The sequence below is a fragment of the Cydia amplana genome, chromosome 16 (assembly GCF_948474715.1).
Source record: "Cydia amplana chromosome 16, ilCydAmpl1.1, whole genome shotgun sequence".
NCBI lineage: Eukaryota > Metazoa > Arthropoda > Insecta > Lepidoptera > Tortricidae > Cydia > Cydia amplana.
The window spans coordinates 8,215,789-8,232,936 of record NC_086084.1 but is presented as its reverse complement, the minus strand read 5'-3'; the positions used below and the strand labels follow the sequence as shown (position 1 = coordinate 8,232,936).

The following is a 17,148-nucleotide window of genomic DNA, read 5'->3' as shown; positions in this document are numbered from 1 at the left end:
GTCCTACTTGCTCCCCAACTTTTGGTCTTTGTCACATAGTTTAGTTTCATAATACGAAGTACTATTTCGTATGTTTCGGCCAGGCCGAAAGATTCGGCCGTTTTTTGGCCGAAACCGAAACTACGGCCGAAACATGATTTTATGGCCGAAACTGGCCGAAACCGAAACCGAAACCGAATCTTCGGTCGGACACTACGAATAATCACAATGGTCTTAAGTACCACAGACCCTACTGTCGCTTAAGTCCTTTATAACAATCTCTGCCTATTAGAACTTATAAAAAAAAAGAAACCGAGTAATTATATCCAACTACCGAACCTGCTTACAAATTTTCTCGAGATATTTGAGAAATGTGATATGCAAAGGAGAACATTCGAACAAACGAAAGTATTTTTGCCCAAGCTGAAACGGAGACTTTCGCCTACGCTCGGTCAGTGATGGTTTAGGTACAGTCAGCTGCAGGTCACCCCTGCATAGAAGATTGTATGCAGGGGTGGTACCTTTTCTCTGCAGCTGACTGTACACCTATAAAAAATGGTTGTACCTGCTGCAATTTTATACCGGTACCGTACTTTATATTTCAACAGGTATAGTACCTTCAAAACGAAGCGGTATTGATAAATAATAACGGTACCGTACCGCCTATAAATAATAATAATAATTCAGCCTATATACAGGGTGGTCCAAACCTTGACGTCCAAAAATTTTTTTTTAGATTCCTCACGTCGTGGGCTATCAGAATATACCCCATGTATGTTAGCCGATTTTTCGTAGTTATCGAGTTATGATTTTTTTTTTCCTTTTAACTTTTCATATGAAATTCCGGGGTTCCCATACAGAGTGGCTAAAAAATAACTGCATTTCCGTTGCCAGGGAGGTTTTGGGATTATACTGAGCAACTTTTACAATGGGGCCAACCCCGAAACCGCGAAAAATATTACCCTTCCATAGAAAATGGACTAGCCAAAATGTATAAAAAGCCAATTTTTTTTTCGCGATTTCGGGGTTGGTCCCATAATAAAAGTTGCTCAGTATAATCCCAACACCTCCCTGGCAACGGAATGCAGTTATTTTTCAGCCACTCTGTATGGGAACCCCGGAATTTCATAGGAATAAGAATAAGAATAGAATAAGAATAAGAATTGTTTATTGCCACATACATGAACATAAAATAGAGTTAGAATTACTTATATAATAAAATAAAACAATTGTTATCATATACAAAACAAAAGTGAGAAGATCTTTGTATTAGGCAAAGGGTTCCAGTCTCAGCGTGTGCCGGGCCTAGGTGCCCGGCGCTGGTTTTCAGACCGGTCCCAGACTAAGGACGGTCGGAGAATATTACCTACATAGGAAAAGTTAAAAGCTTAAAAAATCATAACTTGAAAAGTACGAAAAATCGGCTAACATACATATGGGGTACATTATGATAGCCCACGATTTTTGGACGTCACGGTTTGGACCACCCTGTATAGACAATAATCTCAACGCTAGCCCAATGCGGATTGGAGACTTCACACACAGCTTTGAATTTCTTCGCAAATGTATGCACTACGAGTATGCAGGTTTCCTCACGATGTTTCCTCCTTCACCGAAAAGCTAGTGGTAAATATCAAATGATATTTCGTACATAAGTTCCGAAAAACTTATTGGTACGAGCCAGGATACCAATGAGTTTTTCCTTACCGCTTATACCGTAAAGAAATAATGCAGTAGCAGCAGAGGCTTTGCACGATTATTGTGTGGACATCATTCTTATAATCACCGAAACATACATACCTCTACGCACAGAATGTCATTGAAATAAAACATTGTTTTTTATAGTAAATTAACATAACATTCGATTTATACACATAACAATAAGCAGGCCAGGCCGCAGCGATATTGGCCTGTAAGCTTCATCTCGGTCTCCAAATCCGCAAAACTCGCTGGTACTAAATGCTGGTCTTGCCGTTATTAATTATCTTGATTCTTGAAGATTATCAGAACAGCACGTTACGTAATCGCATACATAGACGGAACGAACGTCAACAAAGTAGGTGTAGACACTGCAAGTCTTTAGGTATTAAACGAATTACGCTTCGTATTAATAGATGAGTAATATTTAAATGAACATATAATATTCTCTAACATAAATACAAGATTACAAAATTAATTGACATCAAAAGTCATTGACGTACAGAAGTCATATACATTTTTATAATGACGCAAAATTGATACCAGCATAATGAAAATCAATCCCAATCAGTAAAACGAGTCTTTAAACTTTTTTCATTTTAAGCGGGTTTTGAAGGAACAAGTTACTTAAATTCGATTGTAATCGTATTGTTTTAGGATAATTTACTGCTGTTTTCGACCGTTACGACCCGTAAATAACAACAACTCACATTTAAAATTTGACTGGAGCTCGACGTGATTATATTTATTTACCCTATTTTATGAAATACAATTTATCTACTGGTATACATTTTCGTATGCGTATATGATGAAATGTCTTTATTAATGTCAAAAACGAGCTATGACGACGTACACGTCTGCTTCGATGCAAGGCCAACGGCCATCTGACTCGAAGAAGAGTTTTGAGTGATGTCGTCAATGTATGGAAATTATACGAAAGTTTACATTTGGGATTGAATTTCTGTGTTGTATTTGTGAGTAAAAATATAAGTAGATAATAATCTGGTAGTTTAGTTATCTAGCCTTCAAAATCCCACAACAACTCAATTACTGTCAAAGACAAAACTGTAATGCGTCTTGCTCAAACGGAACTCCATATTTTGATTTTTGGACACTTTTAGTGTCGATTTGTAGAGAATTACAGGAAATAAAAAAAAATATGGCGTGAAGAGCACACGGCTTCTTCGTGAACAGATTTACGTATAATTTAATGCAGTTATTAATCATTCATTGAACAAATTGATTGCACAAAGTGAGGTCTAAATCGAAAACGTCATATACCGTCCCCTTAATATATGACATCTATGTCAGTTTATTATTCAGCATTATTAGAATAGAAGTAGGTACTAGATTAACAAACTCATACATACATAATCAGCCTTAAGACGCATAATTATGGAATGTTTGTAATTATGGTTACTTACCATTATTTCCACCCTTTCCCGGTTAGAAAATGTAATGTGTGGGATGTAATTGCCATGTTTTCACATCAAAGTAAACGGAACGTGACGTGACGTGAGTAAGTAAATTAGATACAAATGTGGATCTAAATTAAGCTGCTTTAATGTAAGTACAGTCGCCGTCAGATGTATTTCAGCGGCCGAGGTGCTCAAAAATATCTGTACACGCACTCTTACGCCTTGACAGTCGCGGCGTGTTCAGATATTTGTCAACGCCTTGATCGCTCCGATAATATGGGGCATTATCTATGAAAAGGGACCTTATTGTCGATGGCGCTTACGTCGCACAGCGTCGCGTGTCATTGTATTTATTTCGGAGCATCGTTAATAATGGCGTAAGCGCCATCGACAATAAGGTCCCTTTTCATAGATAATGTCACATATATCTGATGGCGACTGTACAAATAGGTGCTTTAAACATTTCTACTGAAATATTAACATACATTTAGATACAATATTTATGGCTGTGTAATGTTTGATATATTTAGGTACATAAAAGCTAATTTATTACAGCATAACCATTGGTATAAAATTAAATTGCCTTTTATAGATTTGTCACACATTTTTTTGTTTTATTAGGCACTCTTGTTTAGACAAACAGTAAACTATACATATACTTACATTAAACTATTAATAGATTACTATAAACATTTTCCGTTCCTAATAAAGCCCTCCAACAAAATGAAAAAAACGCCATCTAGAGAATTTAAATCTATCAAAGAACAAACGCTGCTCAATCACTTACCTTTACTTTAACGAAAACTACAAATTACTGTTTGTAGTATTTCCACAGTTTTTCGTATGATAACAACTTCAGCACAACTTTTAGGTCCTATAAACGAAATGACAGGGGTATTTTGTATCGCTTTTTATCCACGTGTTCTGCAAGTATTTATTTAACCCGTTAGTTAATCCGTAAAAAATAGTTTTGTTGAACCAATTTAATTAATTTTATTTGTTTTAATTTAGCGCGAATCACTCCACGTTGTCAAATACGTTTCAACATAACTTAATATTCTCGCCACACACTGGGAAAACCATGCTACGACGTAGTGCCTACGGGCGTAACTTGGCAGTGAACAGGTTAAGGTTTTCTGCAATAGGTATGTAATACACTCATGTTAAATCGTATTCCTTCACAAGAGAACTTACCAGTAAACTGACGTATCCGTGAATGCCATTGTACGCCTCAATAACTTCTCTGAAGCCCCCTGCACAGTACCCGCAAGTTTCCGGCTTCAAGCTCAGGTTGAGACGACTCTGCGCATCTCTCATCACCTTGAACATCAGCGACTCCAAGTCTTCGTTCCCCGCTTGCTTCCGAAGCACCGAAATGATCTGCGATTGGTTGATGGTCTCCGAGGAATCTCCTGACGCTGCGAGAATATCTTGGAAAATCTTCTCCAAGACGATTTGCGTTTTGTTCGACATTGTTAGGATCTTATTTTCATCAAATGATTTTAATAAGTTCACTTGTTTTATGTTTAATTTATTAATGTCTTCGGTGTTCTGTGTAAAGCCGCATCATGTGCCTGAAACAAGATGAAATATATATATTTACACCAGTGCCCAGGTATATACCTAGATCTTTATATAGTATAGCAATTAATTTCTTAATATACGTCTATCTTAGTGCTACGGTCACTAAAATTCAATCACAATACTGTATAATCTGTAGGGAGATCGCTAAAATCGGACTTTTCTTGAATGCATTTTATTTAAAGTACACCGTTTTAGTTTCTCTGGGAGCGCTGTGCAAGATCAGCATTTTGAAAAACCTAATATTTTATTTAGGTATTTTCTGAGGTATTATTTTTTTAACTAATTATATTATATGCTTTAAATACCTACTTCATATGACATAAACACAGTCTAGGTAACTATTTATTGCATTACCAAAAATATACCACTTTCAACGGATTGTTGCGTTCATCTCGAAATTGAGTTTTTGTAGTTATAATACCATAGTTTAGGGATTACCGAAACAAAAAACTAATATTTTGTTTCAGGGTATTTCCCAGAAATGCTTCCATACTATATTCCATTCCATATATGTGTTTGTATTATATGCTTAAATTAAAGGGTTATTACATTTTAGGTATATAACTAACAATGGATTAATTTTACTTACTTCCATCTTTAAAAATAATCGTTTATGATTCCTTATAGTAACTTTCAACTCTATATTTACTCAAAAATAAATGTAATAGGTATAATAAAATGTATAATTTAATTCATTTTTTGACGTCAATTAAGTTAAAGAAGATGAATATTATTCACTGTGAAATAGAGGACATTTACAATTAAATCACTGGGTAGTATCCAGTGAACGAACCCTAAAAATAGTAGCCTAAATATTTGAAATAAAAATTATGTAGTTTATTTGCTACAACAATTTGCCATCTTGTTAAAAAATTAAATATTTGTGCGCAAACCGAATTAGCGTATAATTTCATTTAGATTTTCTGATGATTCACAGTTTAGTGAACTTGTTGTGGGTCTGGGTAATCCAATTAAAAAAAAAACCTATAATCCCTCAACAATATAATTATATTAATTATGTACCTACTCAAATAAGTTTTTTCCGTATAAGGTGTTGCGAAAATTATATTTCCAACAGATGTGCTCCGAAAGGCATCATTTCTCCCTATCTAAAAATATACATATTTTTACAAATTTTAATTAATAAGAAGCGGCTCAAAAAATAGACCTACGATCCAAATTTCATCTTATAGTTTTTGAGTAAAATGCCTGTGGCATACGGACAGACGGTTGGACGGATGTGGGCGGACGGTTCCGTTTTTACCCATTTGGCTACGAAACTCTAAATAGTATTCATGAAATTATTAAGGAAAACAAACATCAGATTATGTTTATTTTCCTTAATAATTCAATGATCAAAAGACTGAAAGACTAATACAAAGCGATGCTGGTCTCGAAATCCCATCCGATACAACAAAACTCTGCCTGTCAATTGTGGTAAACAAATATGTAAAACAAAAATTTTGTAATTTAATCTGGAATGTATTCGTTACTAAAATATTACAAATTTACGCAGCAGTATAATTTGCGCTTCGTTATTTATTTTAATCGGACTGGGAGGGGGGAGTGGTGTGGGGGGGGGGGGGGGGGGGCAATCGGTCCCTAGGAGTACGGGCCGCCTTTAAGTTAAGTTTGGTAATTAGGGCGAGCGAAGCGAGCCCTATCACTATTCGACAAACTATGCATTCTTGTGGTACACTTTACGGAAAAACTACTGCACTGTTAGGTTTGAGATTTAACATAGTAATTTAAATTCATGTCTAGATGTGTTATCAAACATAAAAATATCATTTTATAAACCTAAAAAAATAAAATAATCTAATAACACTTTGTATTACTACTAGCGCCATCTGTTGGCAAAATAATGAATTAACATTCGTGCTAATGTTAATTATTTATTTCTCTAATAGATGGCTTTAGTAGTAAATAAATAAATAAATACGCCTAATTCCACCTATCCCTACTGCGATATCCCCACCAGTGTGGACATATGGAATATTTTTCCATTTAGTTCTACTGGTAGGGATATTATTCCATTTATCCCTACTGAAATCCACTGCGGTAGGGACTCACGGAATTATTTCCAACCATCTATACTGACTGCCTCCCTGGTGGGGACTCGCGGAATTATTTCCAACCATCTATACACTGGCTTCCCCCCTGGTGGGGACTCGCGGAATTATTTCCAACCATCTTATACTGACTGCCTACCTGGTGGGGACTCGCGGAATTATTTCCAACTATATTAACAGGCATTTATATATAACGAAATAATAAAAACAAAACCAAAAAAATAGTTTTATTTATACACAGTTAACATGTTACCTCAGTTACCTTAACATATCTAAGAAATGGCCCACTGTTTATGTTTCCTGCCACTAATTGGTTTTGAGCATTCTCAATGAACTGATCTCGAAGTATGTATTTCATTCCTCTCTTTTTAGGTGCCTTTTTTTGTACGGTAATTGCCAAATAGTTGTTTCTATTAACAACAGAATTTTTGTACAGTTTTTTTTAAAGGGCAAGGGGGAAAGTGATTGGGCTAAGTGGAAGAAATTCCATATATCCCTACTAGGGGGAAAGTGATTGGGATAAATGGAATAAATTCCATCTTGCTCTACCATTAAAAACTGGGAGGGACAGATGGACGACTCGATTCCATGTATCCCTACCATCATCTTCCTCGCGTTGTCCCGGCATTTTTGCCACGGCTCATGGGAGCCTGGGGTCCGCTTGGCAACTAATCCCAGGAATTGGCATAGGCACTACTTTTTACGAAAGCGACTGCCATCTGACCTTCCAACCCAGAGGGTAAACTAGGCCTTATTGGGATTAGTCCGGTTTCCTCACGATGTTTTCCTTCACCGAAAAGCGACTGGTAAATATCAAATGATATTTCGTACATAAGATCCGAAAAACTCATTGGTACGAGCCTGGGTTTGAACCCGCGACCTCCGGATTGCAAGTCGCACGCTCTTACCGCTAGGCCACCAGCGATTCCATGTATCCCTACCAGTAGAACTAAATGGAAAAATATTCCATATGTCCACACTGGTGGGAATATCGCAGTAGGGATAGGTGGAATAGGCGAATAAATATTGGACATTCGACATTCTTATACAAATTGCATGACTAAGCCCCAGAAAAGCTTAAGAAGGTTTGTGTTGTGGGTACTCAAACAACGATATCTATGTGGTGTTTTCAATTTCAATAATGTCGATGGCGCTTACGCCATTAACAACGATGAATACAAAAGTGGGTTAACATTTTGGATTCAGACCCACCTCGCTTCGCTTGGTTTGATTCCCAATTTAGCAATTAAGTTTCTGTGTATACCTACTAGAATAATCAATCTTGCTGTATATTCACTGCGGAGGTCAATTCACTCGTATGTTTTGTGACGCTGATGAACTAATCAGTCATGTTGTGTTAGCAAATTTAAATCGGGTATTTTCAGTTCGAGAAACAGTTTTGGCGCCATTCATTTATTACGGAAGACGATTTTGAAGTGAAGGGGGGTCGAACATATAGCTGGTCAACCAAATCTTGTCAGTAAAAAAAGGCGCGAAATTCAAATTTTCTATGGGATGATATCCCTTCCCGCCTACATTTTTCAAATTTGCCGCCTTTTTCTACTGTCAAGATCTGGTTGACCAAGTATATCTTATAATTTTATTTTATTTTTACTTGGGGGAAGGAGGGGGGTTTTATAGTTCTTACGTAAGTAAGATCACAAAGATGCCATTTTTTTTTAATTTTTATGAAATTATGACGTTTAAAATAATATTAATACTTCTACACTCTATGCTATCAAACACGGTGCAGAGTTAGCTTAAACGAGCTCAAGTACCTTTGTCCTGTACAAACGTACGTACAAAATAAACAGTCATAAAAACATTTTTTTTTAAATAAACACTAAAACAAACCAAACGTGTACCTACTCATTTTTTCCTTTAGATTCTTACGTAATATATGGTAATATAGGGGGTGGGAGGGGGAGGGGGTCAGCTTATTCTTATTATTTCGTACATAGGGGAGAGAGGGGGTCAAAAACTGGTAAAAATTGTCTTACGTAATTAATGAATGGCGCCTTTAGTGTTACTATTGCTTGGAACTGCTAAAATTATAAATAAAGTTTAGATCATATTAATATAAACTTCAGTGACTTAGGGCCGATACACGACTGCAACTTGTATGTAACTGCAACATATATAGACACACGCTGTTTTGGACATCCGACTCGTCATGTGATCACTGGGTAGACCAGTTAAGTGCCCGAAATAGCTGATGCTGAACCCTGACAGTACCTAGTGGAGCTCGGGTTTTATACAATAGCACACGCTGTTTTGTTCATGCAACTCGTCTTGATGAGTACTTAGGAAAGTAGTACCCAAGATAGAGCTGATGCTGAACCTTGGCTGTACCTAGTGTAACTCAGGTTTGGTGCAACACAGGCACACGCTATCTTAGTCAATCGACACGTCTTTATAAGCACTTGGGAGATCAGTACCCAAGATAGAGCTGATGATGAACCCTGGCAATACCTAGTGGAACTCAGGTTTGTTGCAACATAGGCACACGCTGTTTTGGTCATCAGATTCGTCTCGATGAGCACTTAGGAGAGTAGTACCCAAGATAAAGCTGATGCTGAACCCTGGCTGTACCTAGTAGAACTGTTTGTGTGAGTGTGTGTGTGTGTGTGTGTGTGTTTATAAGCGGAGCAGCGTGATTATCGCCAGCAGGTATCCAGACGGGATAGTTTTTCGCTCAATTGTGTGGTGTGGACGCAAAAATTAAATTCAAGGACATTGGCTCGCTGACCCAACGTTATGTAGGAAAGCCAGTTGGTTTCCTTACAAAAAGTACTAGGTGACCGTGTAGAATGTAATAAGCGCTTATGCAATTGTATATTACGCGTGGATGATATTGGCAATTTGATTTTGTCGTCTGGACACGTTTTTAATGGACAAAGTAAAAGCTGTGACGGGCGTACCGGACAGCAACCGGGGTCCGGTTAGTATATTTCTTTCTTACTCTCACTTATAGCTGCGTTCTTAACGGACTTATAACGTACCCACTCGATCGAACATGAAACAAGGGTATCGTCTTGGGTCGTCCCATTCGTTTTTCGTCAAGTTCTTAAATTAGTCCTATTCTGCTTTTGTCACCCATTCTACATTCATCACAATCGCCGGTGGCTTTCAATGTAGAATGCGTGACGAAAGCAGAATAGGACTAATTTAAGAACTTGACGAAAAATGAATCGGACGACCCAAGACGATACCGAAACAAGCCTCGGATTGGATCAAAGATCAAAGTCGCGGTCCGGTACGTTTAGGTAGAAAAACTCCGCGAGCCCTTACAAAGCTCTGCTTTTTGCTAGTATATGTATTAGTTTGAGGTGTTATATTAATAAGATTTACTATCTGGAGGTTAATATAATACGGATGACTCAAATAATGACATATCTGGGAGACCGAGCTTTGCTCGGTAAACATATAAAAACTCAAAAATGCGCGTTTTCCCAGAGATAAAACCTAGCTAGATCGATTTTTCGCCCCCGAAAACCCCCATATAGCAAATTTCATCGAAATTGTTAGAGCCGTTCCCGAGATCCCCGAAATATATTATACATATCAATATATCAATAAATATGCAAGAATTGCTCGTTTAAAGGTATTAGATTAGATCATTGATATAGTATAAAGAACTGGATACCCAATCAGCCGCCAAAAATGGCCCCACAAAAGTGATGTCAAAACAGATCATGCATTACTTTTTCGTTTAGTCTTGTTTGAAACGCTCAAATGTGAAGTTGTCAACAATTACGAAATGTGCCGTTAAAATATGTAAAAATAACAATGATAAAACAAGAAAAAAGGATGGAATGTATTTCTTTCGGTTAGTTCTTTGGATAGCATTACATAATTTATGTAATCTGGTGGTAATTTTATGGTTTTGAATAAATTAATTTGTTAGTACCAAAGAAGGGATGTCAAGGAACAAAATTCTATTGAGTCGATGTGAGGTCAATATTTTTTTATATTTTTATATGGAATTCATAAGAAATAATATTATGTTTAAATTGAAGATTTCCAAGAAAACCTATGCGACGTGCAAAGTGGACTGCTATTTAATTATAGCAAGAGATAGGGGTGATGCAGTTTTAAACAAGGCAAAACGGCACTTGTGTGTTTGGCCCATTTCCCTGTTTCCGACATATACACCACCAATAAGGGCTTATATCGACTAACTGTAAATGCTAAACCTGTCGGAACACAGTGACAACCACAGGATTTTTTTTTATAAAGTATAGGTAGACTTTATAAAAAAATCCAATCAGTATCTAAATGTCCCCGTGCACCCGTGCTATGAGTAAATGTAGATCTTAGATACACAGTTATTTAATAAGTAGAATTTATTTCAAGGAAATTAGTATTTAAAGACGTATACTTACGAATTAAAAATTTAATTTGTTTGAATTTGAACCACGAATTAATTTTATTTGAGCTCCCGATTAAATTAAATTTGTTTTATTTATTACTTCAATTTTAATATTTTTCTGTACAGTAATACATATTAAAGTGTACCAAAGTGACTCCATTCGTTCATTATTCTCGTTTGACGTTGTTTGACGTAAATACGTTACGTTTAGTGCCATCGGACTAAATTTTTTAACAGTGTTGGTACTTATGTTTGCAAATTTGACACTTATTGCTTACGACATTAAGCTCTTTTCTGTACGAAACTTTTATCTTGACTCAAAATTTACGTAAGCGTTTTTATCATCAATGCAAATGGTGCGAAACGTCATTGGGATCCACATTTCTTGACGTTTTTGTTCTGCTTTGTGTGTCTATTTCTTTTATATTAAGTCAGTGGATTAGATAGATAAATAGATAATCATAATCATAATCATTTTATTGGTAATAAATAAATTACATGTCAACCAAATACAATTGTAAATCTAGTTATTTACTAGTTTAAGACTAGGAAACTAACTCTTATTGCTAAAGAATAATTCTTTATGATCATAGAACGCCTGCTCTATAAGCCATCTCTTAAGTTTTGTTTTAAATGTTGCTAAACTATGTGTAGCGATAATTTCACCCGGGAGGTGGTTATAGATCTTGCGACCCATGACGTGTGTGAGTTTTCCTGACTTGGCGAGTCGGTGTGACACGCAAGGTAGCTTTCCAGCGCGCGCGCTGCGTGTCTCATACCTGCGCGGGGCTACGTTACAATTAGGCGTTGCGTCTACTTCTTCAGGGGCGGATTAAGCTGGTGCGGGGCCCGTAGCACATTCGTCCGCGGGGCCCCCTGATGGTTTCATTTAGTTTCTTAGGTCAAGAGGATAAAAAAAAAACAAAGTTGTTAGCCATTCACTTTTCGTGATTTTATATATTTGCAAATTGATGTATTAAGGGGTCAGTATCAATTTGTTCAAGGAGATCATGTTCTATGTTCATCAAAGACATATGATTCAGACGTTCTTGCCCCATTGTGTTCCTCAATTCGTTTTTTAGTGTTTCGTAGTCACCTAGAAACCCTTATAGTTTCGCCATGTCCGTCTGTCTGTCCGCGGCTTTGCTCCGTGATCGTTAGTGCTAGAAAGCTGCAATTTGGCATGGATACAAAAACCATTTTTTGATAAAGTTAATATTTACGGAAATAATCGCTTACTTACTAGATCTCGTTCAAACCAATTTTCGGTGGAAGTTTGCATGGTAATGTACATCATATATTTTTTTTAGTTTTATCATTCTCTTATTTTAGAAGTTCAGGGGGGGGGGGGGAAACATTTTACCACTTTGGAAGTGTCTCTCGCGCAAACTATTCAGTTTAGAAAAAAAATATATTAGAAACCTCAATATCATTTTTGAAGACCTATCCATAGATACCTCACACATATGGGTTTGATGAAAAAAAAAATTTGAGTTTCAGTTCTAAGTATGGGGAACCCCAGAAAATAAACTACTTACTAGATCTCGTTTAAATCAATTTTTGGTGGAAGTTTGCATGGTAATGTACATCATATATTTTTTTTAGTTTTATCATTCTCTTATTTTAGAAGTTACAGAGGGGGGGACACACATTTTACCACTTTGGAAGTGTCTCTCGCGCAAACTATTCAGTTTAGAAAAAAATGATATTAGAAACCTCAATATCATTTTTGAAGACCTATCCATAGATAGCCCACACGTATGGGTTTGATGAAAAAATTTTTTTTGAGTTTCAGTTTTAAGTATGGGGAACCCTCAAAATGTATTGTTTTTTTTTCTATTTTTGTGTGAAAATCTTAATGCGGTTCACAGAATACATCTACTTACCAAGTTTCAACAGTATAGTTCGTATTTTCGTAGTTTCGGAAAAAAGTGGCTGTGACCTATGGACGGACAGACAGACAGACAGACATGACGAATCTATAAGGGTTCCGTTTTTTGCCATTTGGCTACGGGACCCTAAAAAGCGCTGAGAAGGTACTCCCTTATGCTTGTAAATCTTGTAATGTACTGTACATGATATGTACTAACTAATAGCCCCCGTTTGGCCTATTCTGGCAGAATGGTAACTACGAAAGCCTACACTGAGCATGGCCCGACATGCTCTTGGCCGATTTTTTAAATTATTTTAGCCAACCGTTGGGACGTTGACCGTGACGTTGGAAAACAAAAAGTATGTGACTATTAACTTCCTATTATGACATGACTTATATTTACCATTCACTGTAGAAATAAAGAGTTTGTTACCGTATTTAAAACTTTAAGTTTAAATATCTGGGAAACGGGCTTTGCTCAGACAACATATAAAACTCAAAAATGCGCGTTTTCCCAGAGATAAGACTTAGCTAGATCGATTTTTCGCCACCGAAAACCCCCATATAGCAAATTTCATCTAAATCGTTAGAGCCGTTTCCGAGATCCTCAAAAAATATATATAAATCAATAAATAGGTATACATACAAGAATTGCTCGTTTAAAGGAATAAGATAAGGTCCTTAAAATTTTGTATGACATTACAAGCAAATATCAGCCTTCGTGAATTAAGTATTGTATCCGTTGATGTTTGAAAACAATAAGTCGTATGCTTATTTTAAAGTCTATGAACTCTAAGTATTAGAAATAAAGTAGAATTTTACTAATGCTGTAATTATGTAATGCGACATGCTGATAGACAGTCCAAAAATTTCACATTAAAAATATAGGTGCGAATTGCGTTTGATTGGCGAAAGGTTTTGAAGGCGATAGATGATTTTGACTTTGTCACGCGCCTTTTCATTATTTAGTGTAGGTAATTTTTTTTTTGTTTTTCATACAAGTCAATTTCAAAATCGCTTGGTCAGGGGGTCAGGGTCGAAGCGCGGGGCCCCCCCTAGGCGCGGGGCCCGTAGCATATGCTATTTCTGCTGTATGGTTAATCCGCCACTGTACTTCTTCCCGTGTAGCCACTGCCATGTGAAATATGGATGAATTCATGATTTCCGTACATTATTTAGTAATTAGTTGAATGATTTTAAATGATCTATTATGTATTTAGTATAGTTTAAAAACGAGACGAGGGCTTCTTCTTTTTCCGTAAGCTTTTGAATATAGTAATCTCACCAAAGAACGACCTCGTACCGAAAAACATTGTCGATTGCCGCAATAGTTGCAAGCATGACGCGAGTCCTACAGGCGAATGATGGATGACGTTATGTTACACGCGTAAAAGGGGGCATTATCTATGAAAAGGGACCTTATTGTCGATGGCGCTTACGCCGAACAGCGTCGCGCGGCATTGTATTTATATCGGAGCATCGTTAATAATGGCGTAAGCGCCATCGACAATAAGGTCCCTTTTCATAGATAATGTCACAAATTAGCGTCATCTTTTTAACACCGCACGATTGAAAGAGGCAGACAGCTAATTAACGATGTCACGTAGACAAGTGCGACAAACATATTCGTATCGAAATAATATAAGTACCTACCTAGTCGATTTTGGGCAATTTGATATTGATTGGTATGCAGTGGTAATTAGAAACATTTTTTTAACTTCGCGTAATATGGAAAAAAATATGTATATATTGTTGTTAATATTACTAAAGCATCTATAAAACATATGAAGAATATAAAATATCTACAGATTAGTTAATCTGTTGTTTGCTGGTAGCGTAAAACGTGCCTACTTTGCTCCTCACTGATGGCTAATTGTGCTCCAATCGTTTTTATAATATGTAAAAACTATATCACAACCGTATTTAAGTGTTACAATCTACCCTATGGTCTACCCTAATCGGCATGTACATGTACAGTCACCTGCAATAATACTCTTCGAAGGCCGCAAAAATATGTGACACGCTCTTATGGCTCTACCAAATAAGATCGAGTCAGATATTTTTGCGACCATCGTTGTGTAACATATTATTGCAAGTGACTGTACATACATCAACATACTGCCACAATATAATAAATTTTAAAAATCATTTTATAATCGAGTTTTTAAGTTTTTGGAATAAAGTAGGCAAACTTGACGTTATATGTGTCCTAACGGTAGTGCACTATTTTCACCCTTCAGTGATACTATGCACGGTTTCAAAGGAATCTTCTACAAAAGCTCTGCCTGTGGAACGAACTTTCTGCGCAGGAGGAATGCATGTAATTTACTCCTGTCACTGAAACTTTACCCGGTATGCAATAAATACCTATCATCAAAATTTCCACATACTTGTATTAACGGCTGGAAACCCATTCATTAAAGCTTATCTCACCCTTTCCACTTGGGTATAATTGGCGATAGGTAGGGTTGCCATAATTAGTCGGTACTGATAAGGGACAGTGGTATTCTAGAGCAGGAGTCTCCAAACTTTTTTACCTGAGGGCAATATTGCGCCTCAGAAACTTTTCGGGGGGGGGGGGTATGTATGGTTGCTGCTGTCTGGAGCTGGGGTTTGGAGATCCCCGTTCTAGAGCGCTATTAATAAATAAATAAATATTATAGGCAGGGTCAACAAAATACGGGACAAAAAACGGGACCAGTAAAATTACGGGACGTGATGCTTAAATACGGTGACATTCCCGTGTATACGGGACGTATGGCAACCCTAGCGATAGGCGAAATATAAATTGCATCGGTTCGTCTTTCAAGTTTTTCGAGCGTGGAGCGAACGTAAGAGGTAGATCTTGATGAGTTTTTTTAAAGGCCGTGGCAGGATAAGGGACCATCTTGTGCCTTAACAGCTTTTCGGCCTGATTTTTTTTCTGATCATGGGTCACGTCATTAGTAAGTGTTATACTAAATTTCAGCATTCGCCTCATCCTATTTTTGAACAAAAGAATAAATAAGAAAAATGATTTTTCATGAATAACTCCGTTTGAATGGATCGAATTACTTCGTGCTTTACACATATAGTACACTTAGTTAATACCCGCCATTTGTTCCTATAAACCGGATAACACTCCATATAAAAAAAGGGGGGGGGGCAACATTTTTCAATATATTTTTTTCTAACTTGTAAAACAGAGACACCTCAATTTTTTTTACTTATAATAGGCTTTTTAATGAGCTATAACATATATTAAGTCATTTTTAAAAAGCTTGCTTATTTTCTCGGCTGATCTTGGTATTATGGCAACAGGCCAGTATTTGCAAGAAGGTTTAATATTATTAAATTAATTCAATTTTAATAATTATGTCAAGGAGACTTACCAACTTTTAAAAATAAATTCATTTTGATACACCATTGGAAGCTTGAATTAAATATAATTATGTTATAGCTCATTAAAAAGCCTATTATAGGTAACGAAATGACGTGTCTCTGTTTTATGTCTCTGTTTTTCTTGTATTATGTCTAGGAGACTATAGTAGGTGACACAGTTCAGGTAAATTACGTAAATTGTATTTATTTAATCAATTCATGTATTGTAAGATGTAATGTCGGTTTCTTGTCGGTCCCATATTGGGATACCCTCCTCAAATTGAGGAGGGACTTAAACTCGCTCGGACAGAGGTGTAGGGCTAGTGCCGTTGTAGGTTTATTTGACATTCATAAGCGCATTGTAATATGCCGACTTCAAAAATAAACTAATGGCATGTCTACAGCTCTAGCAAATAACACGATTCATTGTGTCGCAGTTGTCGCACTCTCCCCTAGGGACGCTACGTATTTATTTTTAAATTATTTCTGAAAAATGAGTGAAGTAAAAATAGTATATCTAGTGTATTCACTGTGTACCGTATTTCAGAACCCACAGTAACATTTTTTTCAACATTTTATATTCAAAACGTTTACTTACCTACACAAATTGGTAAGCGAAGGTAGCAAAATTCCCGGTAACAATGACGTCAAGCAACACCCTGTATAAAATCATAAAAAACACGAACAGAGTGAGGCATCTACTTTATTGACCGTAAATAAAGCAATTTTGCGGCATTTTGTAATACCGCCGCAGTCAAATTTAGGCACATAAAACGACGTTAATTCCAGTGA

General features: G+C 36.6%; 1 protein-coding gene across 3 annotated transcripts in view; it reads right to left on the bottom strand.

The window, feature by feature from the left end:
• LOC134654967 (G-protein coupled receptor dmsr-1-like) overlaps positions 1-4,604 on the bottom strand; it is a 30,504-nt gene extending 25,900 nt beyond the window's left edge. For all 3 annotated transcript variants that reach the window (XM_063510418.1, XM_063510419.1, XM_063510417.1), the window contains exon 1: positions 4,290-4,604. In XM_063510418.1, coding sequence (XP_063366488.1) covers positions 4,290-4,568 — 279 coding nt within the window. In that variant the 5' untranslated portion in view covers positions 4,569-4,604. The remainder of the gene's footprint in view (positions 1-4,289) is intronic.
• Positions 4,605-17,148: the final 12,544 nt, after the last annotated feature.